The sequence below is a fragment of the Mangifera indica genome, chromosome 2 (assembly GCF_011075055.1).
Source record: "Mangifera indica cultivar Alphonso chromosome 2, CATAS_Mindica_2.1, whole genome shotgun sequence".
In the NCBI taxonomy this organism is placed as follows: Eukaryota; Viridiplantae; Streptophyta; class Magnoliopsida; order Sapindales; family Anacardiaceae; genus Mangifera; species Mangifera indica.
This window is the reverse complement of record NC_058138.1, coordinates 3950653-3964801: the sequence shown is the minus strand read 5'-3', so window position 1 is coordinate 3964801 and position 14149 is coordinate 3950653. Positions and strand designations below refer to the sequence as shown.

The following is a 14149-nucleotide window of genomic DNA, read 5'->3' as shown; positions in this document are numbered from 1 at the left end:
TTAACCAATTTTAACCCTAATTTCAAAGAGTCACTACACTTTATTTTCTTTCAAATTTTAAAGAATGAGTTCGATAACTTATTATTTTTCATTCAATATTTTGAAAATTGATTTAATTTAATTAATTGATTTTCAAAAATAAATAAGTCCGACAACAAAATAAAAAATTGATGTTATTATGTTCTTAATTTGACATATGAACCCTTTTTTAATTTGAATTTTTGATTTAAATATCAATTTTATGTGATTATCGAATAATTTTAAATAAATATTTTTTACAATGATTGTAGAAATAAAAAAATATTTTATTATTATTTTTGTAAAAAATTAGGTTATTTATTTATTCCTCCACCACGCTTCGTTTCGACAGCCGTGCTCTCAATAACAATATTTAACATCATCATCCACGGTCTCTCTGTGTATATATTATCGGCAAAACATTAAAAACGCTTCCTTTGGAATTTTGATTTTATATTTTTTATTCAAACTTTCTGAAAATAGAATGGCCCACTTCATCTTGTCGTGTTGCCCTGTTGTGGAATAGTTTGAGACTTTTGTTTTTTTAACTTCTTGCTGTCAGGGCCTTGCTCAAGAAGTTCCTTCTGCACGAAGATCAAATATTTGTTAACTGTTTCATGGTCAAGTGCTTAAAGAATCTCCCCTTTTACATGTTTGTCTATATATTGCAGTAACTAGACAGGCGAAGGAGGAGGAGAGAAAGAAGAGACAGATAACTCATTATTGCTTTACTGTTTTGATTATTGTTTTTGAGCTCATTGTGTACATCTCATTGCTCTTCATTGTGTTTGGACTTGCTGGTTAGTTCTGTTTTCTCTGATGTTTGGTTTCTCGATTGTTTCTCTTTTTTGGATATTTAATTAAGTAAGAAAGGTGGTTTATTTGAATGCTGCTTTTCATTTGTTATATTGTTTCAAATGTATGTGAACTTGTTATGAAGTGATGAATGTGGCTACGTGGGTTTTGGGATTTTTGTTTGTAATTGTGTTTGGTTTGAGTTTTTTAATGGGTGGTTGATTGGTTGATCTGTTTTGAATGTAGCCATGGACATGGTCACAACTGAACAAGGTTCTTCTGATCCTCTTCCATTTGCCAGATGGTGAGTTTACCGATTACTTAATCTTGGTTCTCAAGATAGCTTTGTTTGGTTGATGAGAAATGCTAGGGAAACAAAAGAAAATTAAGGTTGTGTTTGGCTATGCATTCATTTTGTGTTTTGTGTGAACAGTGAAAAGTGGATTGAAGGGCTTTAGAATTTGTGGTAATCCTTCTTTTTGGTTGTTTTTTCTTTGATGCTTTGTGGATTCTGTGTACTTGGTTGTTGTAGTTATCAGCTGGAAGCATTGGAAAAGGCAATTAAGCAGAACACAATAGTCTTTTTGGAGACTGGTTCCGGGAAGACTTTGATTGCCATAATGCTTCTTCGACACTACGCTTATCTTCTGAGGAAACCTTCACAGTATATTGCTGTCTTCTTAGTGCCCCAAGTTGTTCTGGTCTCACAGGTATCTAATCTGTAAAACTAGAATAAGTTTTTTGAAATGTTTTAAATCTTGATCTTCCATCTATGCCAAAAGTTGTACATTTGGAACTAGTATAAATGCTAAAGCTGTAGCTAAAATTAACTTCTGATTTGTTTCTTTTTTATGTTTTTGTTTGCCAATATTAGCAAGCGAAAGCTATAAAACTGCACACTGATTTAAAGGTTGGAATGTATTGGGGAGAAATGGGAGTGGATTATTGGGATGCTGCAACATGGAATGAAGAGATAAGCAAACATGAGGTGCAGTTTTTTATTCGCTATGTTTCTGAATTTAATGTTCGTTTAGTCTTCTATTACTAATTTTTTCTCGCTGGAGGCTTTGTTTCCGATTTACTTGTTCAATCGGCAAAATGACTGAACTGATTTCTTGCTATGGTGATTGAAACTTGTCAATTGATCTGGTGATTGTTTGATATACCTTTTTCACATGTCAAGCTGGCAGGAAATGACACAATTTCTGTTCCTGATTTTAAGGGCTTATGTTGCCTTCTCTTTTCTGATTGCTTTCTTTATTTTCATGTTTGAGATATTGCTTGATCCCTACTCTGAGAAGATATGCATAAAAAAAGCCCAAATTTGCAATCTAAAATGTTTCCTAACTATTTTAGGCAATTCTAATCCTTCTTTGATGATTCTTAGTTTAATAATTGACTTGTTGCAAACTTTTCTTTCTGTATTTATGCATTAATTTTTGTGACAATGCTCTAACATCATGAATTTTAGGGATGGCTTATGCAGTCAGTATTAATTTTCAGTTTCATAATTACAGGTAATTGTGATGACACCTCAAATTTTGCTAAATGGCTTGAGGCACAGCTTTTTCAAACTTAGCATGATCAAAGTTTTAATTCTTGATGAATGCCACCATACCAGGGGTAAATACCCATATGCTTGTATCATGACGGTGAGTTATACCATTTTTGCTTATTTTTCTTTTGTTTCCATTAATTTCCTATATTTTAGTAAGATACTTATGCGCTTTTAAATATTCAATCATTTAGATTTACTGATCCTTAATTTTTTGAAGAATAAAACTTTTCACAAATTTCATATAATGAATGATCTGTGCAGAAAGAATTATCTCAGTTCTATATATTCATGTATCGGTAATGTTTTCTTTTAGTTGTAAAAGTATTTCTTAGTTTCGTGAGGATGCACTTTGAAATTCATGTATGATACATCATTATAAAAGATTGTTAGCTTGTGCTGTAAGGTTTTTCTCTTTTGGGGATATGCGACAATTATATGTGTGGCAGACCTCAAAGAGGATTATATTAACTATAGACTGGATGCTATCTATTGATATGTGTCTTTTATTTTCCCTCATGATAATGCAGGCTGATTTCATTTACAGTATCTAATTTATATCACCACTTTTGTTTCATAAGACCATTGATAAAGCAAGGTCCAGACTCTGAGTGCTATCCTGTGGGCATACCTAAGTGACTTCAAGCATTTTTTTGATGGATTGAAATATCAAACATGCCACTATTATATTCATCTTAAAAATTTTTGAAAGGATGGAAACAAAAGAGATTATCAGAACTTTTTTATTTTTTTGTGGCCAGATTGATCATTGCCTATATTTTAACTCTTTTTTAGTAATTTATTAAGAGTTTCTTCCTAGCTATTAAAGGTATCCTTCTTGAAATCTCGGGGAAGTATTATATGGTAGTCAATATTTTCTATGTTATTCTTCTGTGACAAGTTGATGGATTAAGATGCCGAAATACATTATTGTCTAAGATGCATAAATCATCTATAAGCATCATATTAGCATGACATCACTATATTATTCGTGGAACTAAAATTATATCCTGCAAGTTAGCGTTTCTGTATCATGTTACAATTCCAGTATCTTATCTTTCTATGTTGAGTATTTCTGCATTGTCACAGAAATTCTTTTGCTTTTCAGGAGTTCTATCACCCCTTATTAAAATCAGGTGAATCTGATCTTCCTAGGATTTATGGGATGACTGCATCTCCTATAAAGTCTAAAGGTAGTGTCAATTTAACAATGTATAGTTTGCTTATAAATATGGCCTCTTTATCTTTTTTTCCTTCATTTCTCTTGGCCCAGGAGCTAACTCGAATCATGGTTATTGGGAGAATATTGATGAACTTGAGACTCTTATGAATTCAAAGGTTGCTGATTTCTTTTTTATTTAAAGTTACTTCTTTGTAGATGTGCCTATGTATGGATATTTGTGTGTATATTTAAACCTGTTTTGATTTGTCCATCTTGGCATGAGCATACAAAACATATATAGTTGGCATGGCTGTTGACACCAAATATTCTATTGCTGTTTAATTTTATTATGTCTGTTTAAATGAATTATTGATAAGGACCTCTGTTACTCTTTATGTGACAATTTTAATATCCTATCTATGCTGAAACTAGTCCAGTGACACAGCCCATGGTCTCCTTATTTATGGTGCAATTAGAGTTAGTTATTTTTGAGGGTGTTCTATGTTGGAGCTTAAATACTATTGCTGGGACCTTTCCTATCAGCTTAAGCTATTAGGTCAAGTGGTTTCTTAACAGTCTAAGCAACTAATTTCATGTATCTGGGATAATAGTTTCAAAAGTTTTACAACAAAAGTACTTTTGAATAAGAAATTGATGAAAAAAATGTGACTCCATTTTACCCTTATTCTATCATGGTTAAATGTTCTAAGAGATTTACAAAGTGGGAACATTCCTCTTAGCTACCATTTTGTCTTTTTTTTAAATCTCGTGATCATCTTCTATATTTGTTTGTAGCTCAAATGGAAAATTTTCTGTGCTTGTCTCTTCTTATCTTTATTGTAAAGTTGTCTTCCATGGTCCAGAAACTCTTGCAGGGGGAAGTCCTTGTGCATCGCTGATGTTGTTGTTCATTTTTCCTGTGTGTATGACTATTACTTTTGTGCATATATTATAACTCCACTTGGAAATCATAAGAATCGTTATCTTTGAATGATTGAGACTACTTTGTACAATATTCAATTTCCAATGTCTCTTTTCTGGATGTCAGTGTTCTCAGATGTTGGGGAGTGTGTTAATCTAATAATCTGATGATTTTACATAACTAAGAAGCCATTAATTTTGGTTCATCTTGAAGTATACTTTCTGATATTTATATATGCTATCTTTAGGATGAAATCGCATTGTGTGGTGTCTTTATTTTAGAATGTGATTACTGATGTCATTATTCTCTTATGCAATGAAGGTTTATACATGCAGCAGTGAATCAGTAATTGCTCATTATATACCATTTTCGACTCCAAAGTTCAAGATATATAAGTATATTGAATTTCCATATGCTTTATATGCTCGCTTAGAAGATGAGTTGAATTCCTTATTATCAAAGGTGTGTATTTTCAATTTGAAAATTTAAGTTGCAAGGTTCAAGTTTATTGTCTCTGCATTGTTAGAAATATATTCTTCTTTTTCTTAGACAGGTTTTCTATGATTCAATTTTTATTTGGATTTTAAGAATTTTTCTAGAGTAGTGATTTCTATAGAGAGGCTTAACATGGAAAATCAATGGGTTCTATTGAATAATATTATAAATGGCCTGTAGTATCAGATTTTCTCTACAGTGAGCCAAAAAGCAATGATGATTTGCATGGCAGTGTGGAGTAAAAAAAAATTGTTGCACTGAGGTGATTTCATTAGTTCCATAGATTCTGCAACTTTGATTTAGAATTGATCTTACTTTTCTCTAAATGCGTGTCAAGAATTATAGAGTTTCTGTACTTGTCTCCTCTGAGAAATATTAATTATTCAATGCATATCATTATGATCTATGGTTTCTTCTATGGGGTTATTGACAATGATCTATTGCTTTTCAGCATGAAATTTCTCTGAATAATTCGGATCTTATTGACACACAAGCAGAGTCTATAAGGAAGAAAGTATGGAAGATACATTCAACTTTGTTATTTTGTGTAAAGGAGCTTGGTGTTTGGTTGGCTTTGAAGGTATGTACTCTTTCTTCACTGCCATTGGTCATTTGTATTGATATAGGATTGTAAGAGATCATTGCTTGTGCATTTCTGTAATAGGCTGCACGGAGCTTATCACGTTACGAAAATGACTTTTTTGCCTGGGGTCATTTGGATGTCCTCGGTGGGTCAATTGTTAAAAGATTCAGTTCGGATGCTCATAAAGTATTTGCCACTGTCATACCATCAGGTACTTCTCCAACTTAGTGAGAGAATGGGAAGAGACTTGATGTGTTATTCTTACATTATTTCTTCTTTTTCTTCATCCTAAATCTAGTGCCAGGGTGGTCCATTGGCAATAATGTTAAAGTCAACGTAGATACTGGACTTCTAACAGAAAAAGTTGCTTGCCTATTTGACTGTCTCCTTGAGTACAGGTTGGCATATGAGCATGACTGTTGATCTTCATAAAATCTATTTAATCTTACAGTATGGTCTATAATTTCAAGTACTCAATTAAAATCCTCTATTAATATTCCTTTAATCTGTTCCAGCTCATCAGAGTGTTGATATTCTAACATGTAAAAATATTGAGGACTTTAACATAATGAAGATCTGGAGAAGTTTTTCACAACAATTCTTTTGTCTGATCATCTATACAAATGACATTGACAGTGGAAATAGAACAGATAATGAAAAACCAAGAAGTAATAGGTGCACAATGCATGCTCTAAATTGGTAATTTGAGTCAACTTGGGGTGAATCCTAGTTGTTGCCAAGTCTCACCTCAGGAATTAAAAATTTAATGAAGAAATACTCTATGAAGATATTGCAATTTTTCTGGTAAGTCTTTTCCAAGAGTGTTAAAATTTTGGGTCTATTGTTTATTTCAAGTTGAGGCCAGAAAAAATTTAAGTGACACTCTGTTGGAGAACCATATGAAAGCACCTCTAAAAGTATACATGCTAACTAAATCTATGCTGTGTAGGAATTCTTTTTGGAACAACCCTGGAAATTTTTTTGCTTACTGTCTCCTTTGCTAGGAAAAATGCTATATTACATGTGGCATAGTGGAGTGTTGACATGATGATTGTGTGCCTCAATGCCTTTATTAGATTGCTTGACCAATTTTACTAAACCTGTATTATTTAAGTTGTTAAATTTGCAATATGTTAGCAATCTTGAAGTCATTCTGGATGATTGAAATGATTGGATATGATATAATTTTTTCTTTTTGTATAAAGGAGAATGCATTGCTGAGGTTGCTTATCTCTAATATAAATGCAGGGCTTTGCAGGACATAAGATGTATAATTTTTGTGCAAAGGGTCATTACAGCTATTGTGCTTGAAGCTCTACTAAATGAGTTGCTTCCAGGATACTGCAGCTGGAAGACAAAATATATTGCTGGAAATAATTCTGGGCTGCAATGCCAATCCAAGAAAAAACAAAATGAAATTGTGGAAGAATTCCGTCAAGGCCTTGTATGTTAATATGTAATTTCATTCAAAGTATTCTTTGTTATGCATGTTTTGAATGTGAGAATGACTTGTTTGTAGGTGAACATCATTATTGCAACGTCAATACTTGAAGAGGGTTTAGATGTTCAAAGCTGCAACCTGGTTATTAGATTCGACCCGTCAGCTACTGTATGCAGTTTCATACAGTCCCGAGGTCGTGCTAGAATGCAAAATTCAGATTATTTATTAATGGTGAAGAGGTAAGACATTTATTTATTTCATTTCTCATAGAAACCAAGATATATAATACTGCTGTTGGAGGAGTTTGATGGTGCCCCTGAATCTTTTATACATTGAATTTATCCACGGATGATAGATAAGTATGTTTCTGACCTGCCATAATTTTATAGTGGGGATCGTACTGCTCTTTCCCGGCTGGAGAATTATCTTGCCAGTGGAGAAATAATGAGAAAAGAATCCCTGCGTCATGCTTCGCATCCTTGCTCTCATCTTGGAAATGGTAAGCATGATGAGGACTATTATTGTGTTGAAAGCACTGGAGCAATCGTGACACTCAGTTCAAGTGTTGGTTTGATACACTTCTATTGCTCACGACTTCCTTCAGATGGGTTAGTCATTTCTAGTTCATATTGCAGATGCTGCTAAACTCTTCATTTATGTGCTTATTGTTAAAAAAAACTCTGTTTTTCTCTTGGTATTATCACTTAATGCAGTAATTTGTATCTCTTTGTTGGCTTTATTTCTCTGTAGATATTTTAAACCTTCTCCAAGGTGTGTTATAGACAAGGAGATGGAGATTTGCACACTGTATCTTCCCAAGAGCTGCCCTATACAGATTGTTCAAGTTCAGGGAAATGTTAAAGCTCTAAAGCAAATTGCATGTCTCGAAGCATGCAAGCAACTCCATCAAATTGGTGCGTTAACAGGTAATCTTGTTCCTGAAATTGTTGTGGAAGAAGCCGAGGCACAAAAATCTGGTAATTTTTGTTGCAACCTATAATATGAGTAACTTTAAACTTCATTATTTACTTTATTTAACTTTTTAATCTACAGAGAACGATCCATATAATGACGAGCAACCCATTTACTTCCCACCTGAACTTGTAAATGAGCATGCTCACATAGCCAAGACAATGTATCAGTGCTACTTAATTGAGTTGAAACAGAACTTCAATTATGATGTTCCACTTCATGATATTATCCTTGCCATGAGGACTGAGCTTGAGGATGATATTTTGAATGTGAATTTTGATATGGAAGTTGATAGGGGTACATTGACAGTCAGCTTGAAGTATGTTGGATTTATTGAGCTTACCAGAGAGCAGGTGCGGTATCTGGTTTTATTCAATTAAACATGTCAACAGTTAAATGTGTCCTTTTTCTTTTGTCTTTTGTTTTGTAAATTTAATCTTCCCTTTTTTTGTTTGCAGGTCCTTTATTGTAGGAGGTTTCAGATTACTATTTTCAGAGTTCTTCTGGATCATAATGTAAAAAAATTGGCAGAAATTTTGGATGGATTTCAACTAGGGAAGGGTCCTGAGGCAGATTATCTTCTGCTTCCATCCACTAACTCACATCAGCCGTTGATTGATTCAACCTCTGTTGCTTCTGTTTTATTTCCTTGTAACTATCGTCCAAAGGATCACACAAACTGTCCATCGGAGGGAAATGCCCATTTTGTGGAGACCAAAAGTGGCCGATTTTGCACTTGTATGATTCGAAATTCTTTGGTCTACACCCCGCACAATGGTTACATCTATTGTATCACGGGTATTTTAGATCATTTGAATGCAAATTCACTTCTAACAATGAAAGATGGAGCTGTTATCACGTACAAGGAGTACTATAAACAAAAGTATGTAGTTATTAAATGTGGGAATATGCAATAGTCTATTTTTTCTTTTTCATTCCGCATTTTAATGTAGATATGCAACCTGAATCTTACACAATACATTGCAGGCATGGTGTCCATTTATGTTCTGATGAGGCAATATTGCTGAATGGGAGACACCTTTTTACTGTGAAGAACTACCTTAATAACAACAGACACCACAAAGAGAGAGGTATAATTTTTTCACTTTTGGGTTTTATAGAGGTAAAGTGTGCATGAAATGATCTGCATTTTCTGACATACTCAATCTCTGAGTTACATTACTTGTAGTCAAATCTTTTTTTGTCAGAGAGTATGGTTTTCCTTGTTTGATCGACATTAGATTGATGAGTGTCAGTCTTTTTGGTTTCGTGAGTTTGCTGTCCAAATGTCTTAGAAAAATAAACCCTCTTTGTTCATTTTTTTCTTGCAAAGCATAAGTTTGTTTTTCTGGATAGGCAAGGTGGACCCCCAAGTTTTTTTCAGGATTTGACTAGGGTAAATTTTGTTCTACATTGCTCACTCTAAGTATTATCTACCAGATGTTTGTCTGATACTAAACCAAAATTATGATCTTCAGGAGTTTTTAGTGATTCCAAAAAACATGAATTGCCTGGATTGCACTTCAAATCTGTCTGGAATAAATTAAAATTTGAATCGCATAATTGGGATTGGAAATCTTTGGTTTGTGTGATTTTGATACACTAAAAACTACTGCAGAGAAATGTGCTTGATGAGTTTACTTGAACAGTCAGCGCACCAGATAACACAGTTGATTCTAGATATTTTTGGCATGTTCAGAATGATAATATCACTTGTGGAGTCAAGTTAAATCTTATTGACCAACCTACTATTTTATCTATTACTTTTCAAAATATCAATTCATTTTATGTAATTAATTCTTGTGTATGATGTCTTAGCAGAACTAATAAAGCTATCAAAATTTTGGAATAATCATATTTATTGACATAAATTGATCCTGTGTTTGTTGTCTTTGCAGATCCAAGTCATTTAACTGTTGAATTGCCTCCTGAACTATGTGAAGTAATCATGTCTCCTATATCCTGGAGTACATTTTATTCTTTCAGTTTTGTTCCGTCTATTATGCATCGTTTTCAGTCTTTGCTTCTCGCTATCAACTTGAAGAAGATGCTTTTGGATGATTGTGTGCAAAATGTTACTATTCCAACTATGAAGGTACTTTGCTCTACTTATGTGTACACAATATGTGGCATATACAAAATCTTGGGTAGAATTAACTCAATTATGTGGCTTCTTCTAAGAAAAAATGCAATTCAACAAAGTTAATCTTAAAATCATTGATGACGAATTCATATTGATATTGACAAGTCCTTTGTTGACTATCTGTACGAGTTGAGTACTCCATTTTAGAACTTACCATAATATGAATCATATTTCAGCAGGGGTTTTAGCCTGGATGTTTTATGATTTTTGGTTGTTATAAACACTGCAAAACTAAACCACTATCCATTAACATTAAACGGAAGACTGTCTATTCAATAATCAAGTGTGTGCGGATTGAATAAATTTATGTTGTTTATTGAATCTCTATATGAAATATTTTATTTATAGACTCTTGTTTCAGCTGGGCTAACTCTGGTGTTGTTTCAAATTTTTGTTTGAATTTGTGCTAACCCAACTCTGCATGGTAGGTTTTGGAAGCAATCACAACCAAAAATTGCGTAGAGAGTTTTCATCTAGAATCACTTGAAACTCTTGGAGACTCCTTTTTGAAATATGCGGCTAGTCATTATTTATTCATACAGCATCAAAATAATCATGAAGGTCTTCTGAGTGTTAAAAAGGAGAGGATAATTTCGAATGCATCATTGTGCAAGCTAGGATGTGACCACAAAATTCCGGTAATGTTTTCCACAGATTTGTCCAATGTTTTCATCTGCATCGATGTTAGTTATTTTCTTTTTGCTTTTTTCCATGTGAGCTGTGTATTCCCCAATTATAATAAGCTGTGGCTTCCTGAGCTAGCCCAAAAGCTTTGTAGGGTTTATTTAAACATAGACCGCCAATTTTATATTGAGTGTTAAGGGTTTGGATGGCCTTGAGCTTGAGAAGTTTGATAATTATTGTATTTTTTCGTTTATAGTTGATTTGATTTGCGTTTCCTCCATACACATGGATTCTTCATGGAATGCAGGGATTTATTCGTACTGAGCCCTTTGATCCGAAGAGTTGGATAATTCCTGGTGATAATTCTGGAAGTTATCCATTACAGGAGGAGTTACTTTCTGATACAAGAAAAATTTATGTAAGCGGTAAAAAGAATGTAAAAGGTAAGACTATAGCTGATGCAGTTGAGGCACTAATTGGTGCATTCATCAGCACGGCTGGTGAAAGCGCAGGGATACTATTTCTTAATAGGATAGGCATAGATGTAGATTTTGTGAATATACCATATCAGAGACATTTCCAAATTCAGGCAGAGAAGCTTATTAATCGCGCTCATTTAGAGTCTCTGCTGAATTATGAATTCCATGATTCGTCTCTTTTAGTGGAAGCCCTAACCCATGGTTCTTACATGCTTCCCGAGATTCCAAGTTGTTATGAGGTACTTCTATGACACAGTAGCTTTTCTGTCTCTCATACATAACAGTGCAACAGCTTTTGTGAACAATATTTCATTTTCCGATGAATGTTTTGTTTTCTTAGATAACCTTGGGCTTAACTACTTGTACTTTCTGCTCTGCAGCGGCTGGAGTTTCTTGGAGATGCAGTTTTGGATTATCTTATTACGGATCATTTATACAACAAATATCCAGGAATGTCTCCTGGATTAATTACTGATTTGAGATCTGCTTCTGTAAATAATGATTGTTATGCACAATCATCCGTGAAGCATGGATTACATAAGCATATTCTCCATTGTTCAAATGAACTGAGTAAGCAAATTTTTGCAACAGTAGAGAGATTTGAGAAATCACCTTTAGGGTCTACATTCGGCTGGGAATCTGAATCGTCTTTTCCCAAGGTTAGTCATTCACACTGATATGTCATTCTTGCTTGTTTTTATTCTGCAATTTTGTCCATCTTTGTTTGTGTTATCATGCATGTTTGAACCATTGAGCTGTACCATTGAACTGTGGAGTCTTTAACAAAATTACTTGTAACATCGACTGCCAAATTGCACATCTAGTTAGCTGTGTATTTCTCTGTATTTTCTACCGTACTTTTGACGTTCATCGAACAATTTTCATAATTGTTAATAGGTACTTGGAGATATCATTGAATCTCTGGCGGGGGCGATATATATTGATTCGGGGTACGACAAGGAAAAGGTCTTCAAGAGTATAAGGCCACTTTTGGAGCCTTTGGTTACTCCTGAGACAGTGAGGTTTCACCCTGCTGCGGAGTTGCATGAAATCTGTCAAAAACAACATTTTGACATGAAAAAACCAGTCGCTGCCCGGATTAACGGTGTTGCTATTGTCACTGTAGAGGTTACAGCCAATGGGAGACTATTTAAACATACTTCTACGGCTGATGACAAGAAAACAGCTAAGAAATTAGCTTGCAAAGAAGTTTTAAAGTCTCTAAAGGAAAGCATTTCCGTAAAGTAAAGTCATGGAAATGGTTTTGGGTGATTGTTACTAGAATGGAAGAACAAAATATTGATGTATAGCACAAGAACAGGTTAAATTGCCAAATGAGAGTTACTTGTTTTCTTTTGCTTTAATGAACCCAACACCCTCTAACGTTTTTCGCATGGGCACCAATTTGCCAAAAACATTCGAGGGTGTTGGTTTCGTGGTGATATCAAGGGTGGTGATGTCAAGGGTGAAGGGTTGTTGAACACTTTTGCATTGACTAACCAAAATATAATAAATAATGATATTGGATAACTAAATAAATCGATTTTATATCTAATTATCAATTTGAAGCTCTAATTTGAGATTGTCTCTTTTGATTTGAGTAGTGAATTCTAGTTAAACTATGAGTAGATCCATCTTTGCTGATAACTCTCGAGCAAATACAACTCATCAAAAATAGTCCAAACCGATTTAACGAATCATGTTCAATAAAAAAATATAAGATTCCTAATGTTAAATCGTGTAACATTATTTTGTTAAATAATAGTACTTGCATAAATAGTTCGGTAATATAAGAAGAGAGTTTAAGTGATTTTGAGTTAGATATTTAAACTATTAAATCGTATAATGATATATTAATTTTTTTATATTTATTATATTATATTCTATGGGTTTAAAAATAAAATCGAATTGGTCAATTTAACCTATTGAATTGTTACCTATTAATAAGAATGGTTTCAGTTTGTTTGAAAATAATTTTTTTAGTTAGATCACATTGAGCTAGACAGTTTGAACAATTGGATTAGGAGAAACCCGATTTTAATCAAATCAACATAAAAAAATCAATTTAAAAAAATTAATTATTGGGACTTAAGAAGATCTTATTTATCAATTTTGGGCATATATACCATTAAAGTATGTGTACATTTATGTTATAATAATTTAAATTATATATTTAATAATATATTATAGAAAATTGATTTGTATATTATTTTTTACTGGTCAACTGATTTGACTATCAATCAATTAGTTTGATCAATTGAATAATAAATTATAAAAAATTATTTTAAATATTACTTTTAAACAATTAATTAATTCAACTATCGATCACTTAGTTTAACTGTGGATTGGATCAAACCACTTTTTCCACTTGACTGACATTCAGTTTGGTTCAAAAACCATTGCTAAATTCAACATTCTAATTAACTTCGCTTTTAAGTACAATGTATGTTAGGTACATAGTACATTACCATGTAACTTGCCTTAACAAACTTACAAATGTTTAGTTAGAATATATAAAAATTAATTTGATAATCTATTTAAATAAATAATAAAATTATGTGTATAAATAATATTATATCATTATATAATTAAATATTGTTTGATCTGTAATTTAAAATTATTCAATCCCACGATGAGATGTTATAATTTATGTATATAATAATACTCTTAAGTAAAATTATATATTAATATTTTTTTATTAAATCTAATTCAACAAAGTAATTATTTATATTTATAAATTTTTTTAATTATAATAATAATTTATTAACCATATTTTTCTATAAAATATAATAATAATTTATTAACTATAATCTCCTATATAATTTTATGATAATTTTTCGTAATAAAATACTATCTGAACAAAGACAACCTTTGGGTTAACTTTACAAACTCATCCAGTTACAATCGGCGGGTAAATCTTTGTTTCACCTCAATGCTCAATCCCACGGCTTTTCTTTCTT

The 14149-nt window shown here is 32.7% G+C and overlaps 1 protein-coding gene across 1 annotated transcript; it reads left to right on the top strand.

Annotated features, from left to right (window-relative positions):
- Positions 1-363: 363 nt before the first annotated feature.
- LOC123199359 (endoribonuclease Dicer homolog 2-like) lies at positions 364-12764 on the top strand. Its single transcript, XM_044614331.1, has 23 exons — positions 364-818; positions 1060-1117; positions 1346-1523; positions 1688-1801; positions 2331-2465; positions 3477-3561; positions 3642-3706; positions 4774-4914; positions 5399-5527; positions 5612-5741; positions 5829-5928; positions 6779-6974; positions 7050-7210; positions 7361-7579; positions 7722-7948; positions 8025-8296; positions 8402-8826; positions 8931-9034; positions 9842-10038; positions 10515-10724; positions 11018-11428; positions 11570-11848; positions 12087-12764. The coding sequence occupies exons 2-23, from the start codon at positions 1062-1064 to the stop codon at positions 12435-12437; spliced, it is 4185 nt and encodes a 1394-aa protein (XP_044470266.1). The 5' UTR covers positions 364-818; positions 1060-1061; the 3' UTR covers positions 12438-12764.
- Positions 12765-14149: the final 1385 nt, after the last annotated feature.

What these genes read in the sequence shown, in the direction of transcription:
- LOC123199359 (XM_044614331.1), top strand. Translation starts at nt 1,062, where the DNA reads ATGGACATGGTCACAACTGAACAAGGTTCTTCTGATCCTCTTCCATTT. An exon ending in CATATGCTTGTATCATGACG is followed by an intron (nt 2,466 to 3,476) that starts GTGAGTTATACC and finishes TTTGCTTTTCAG; the next exon opens with GAGTTCTATCACCCCTTATT. An exon ending in AGACTCTTATGAATTCAAAG is followed by an intron (nt 3,707 to 4,773) that starts GTTGCTGATTTC and finishes TATGCAATGAAG; the next exon opens with GTTTATACATGCAGCAGTGA.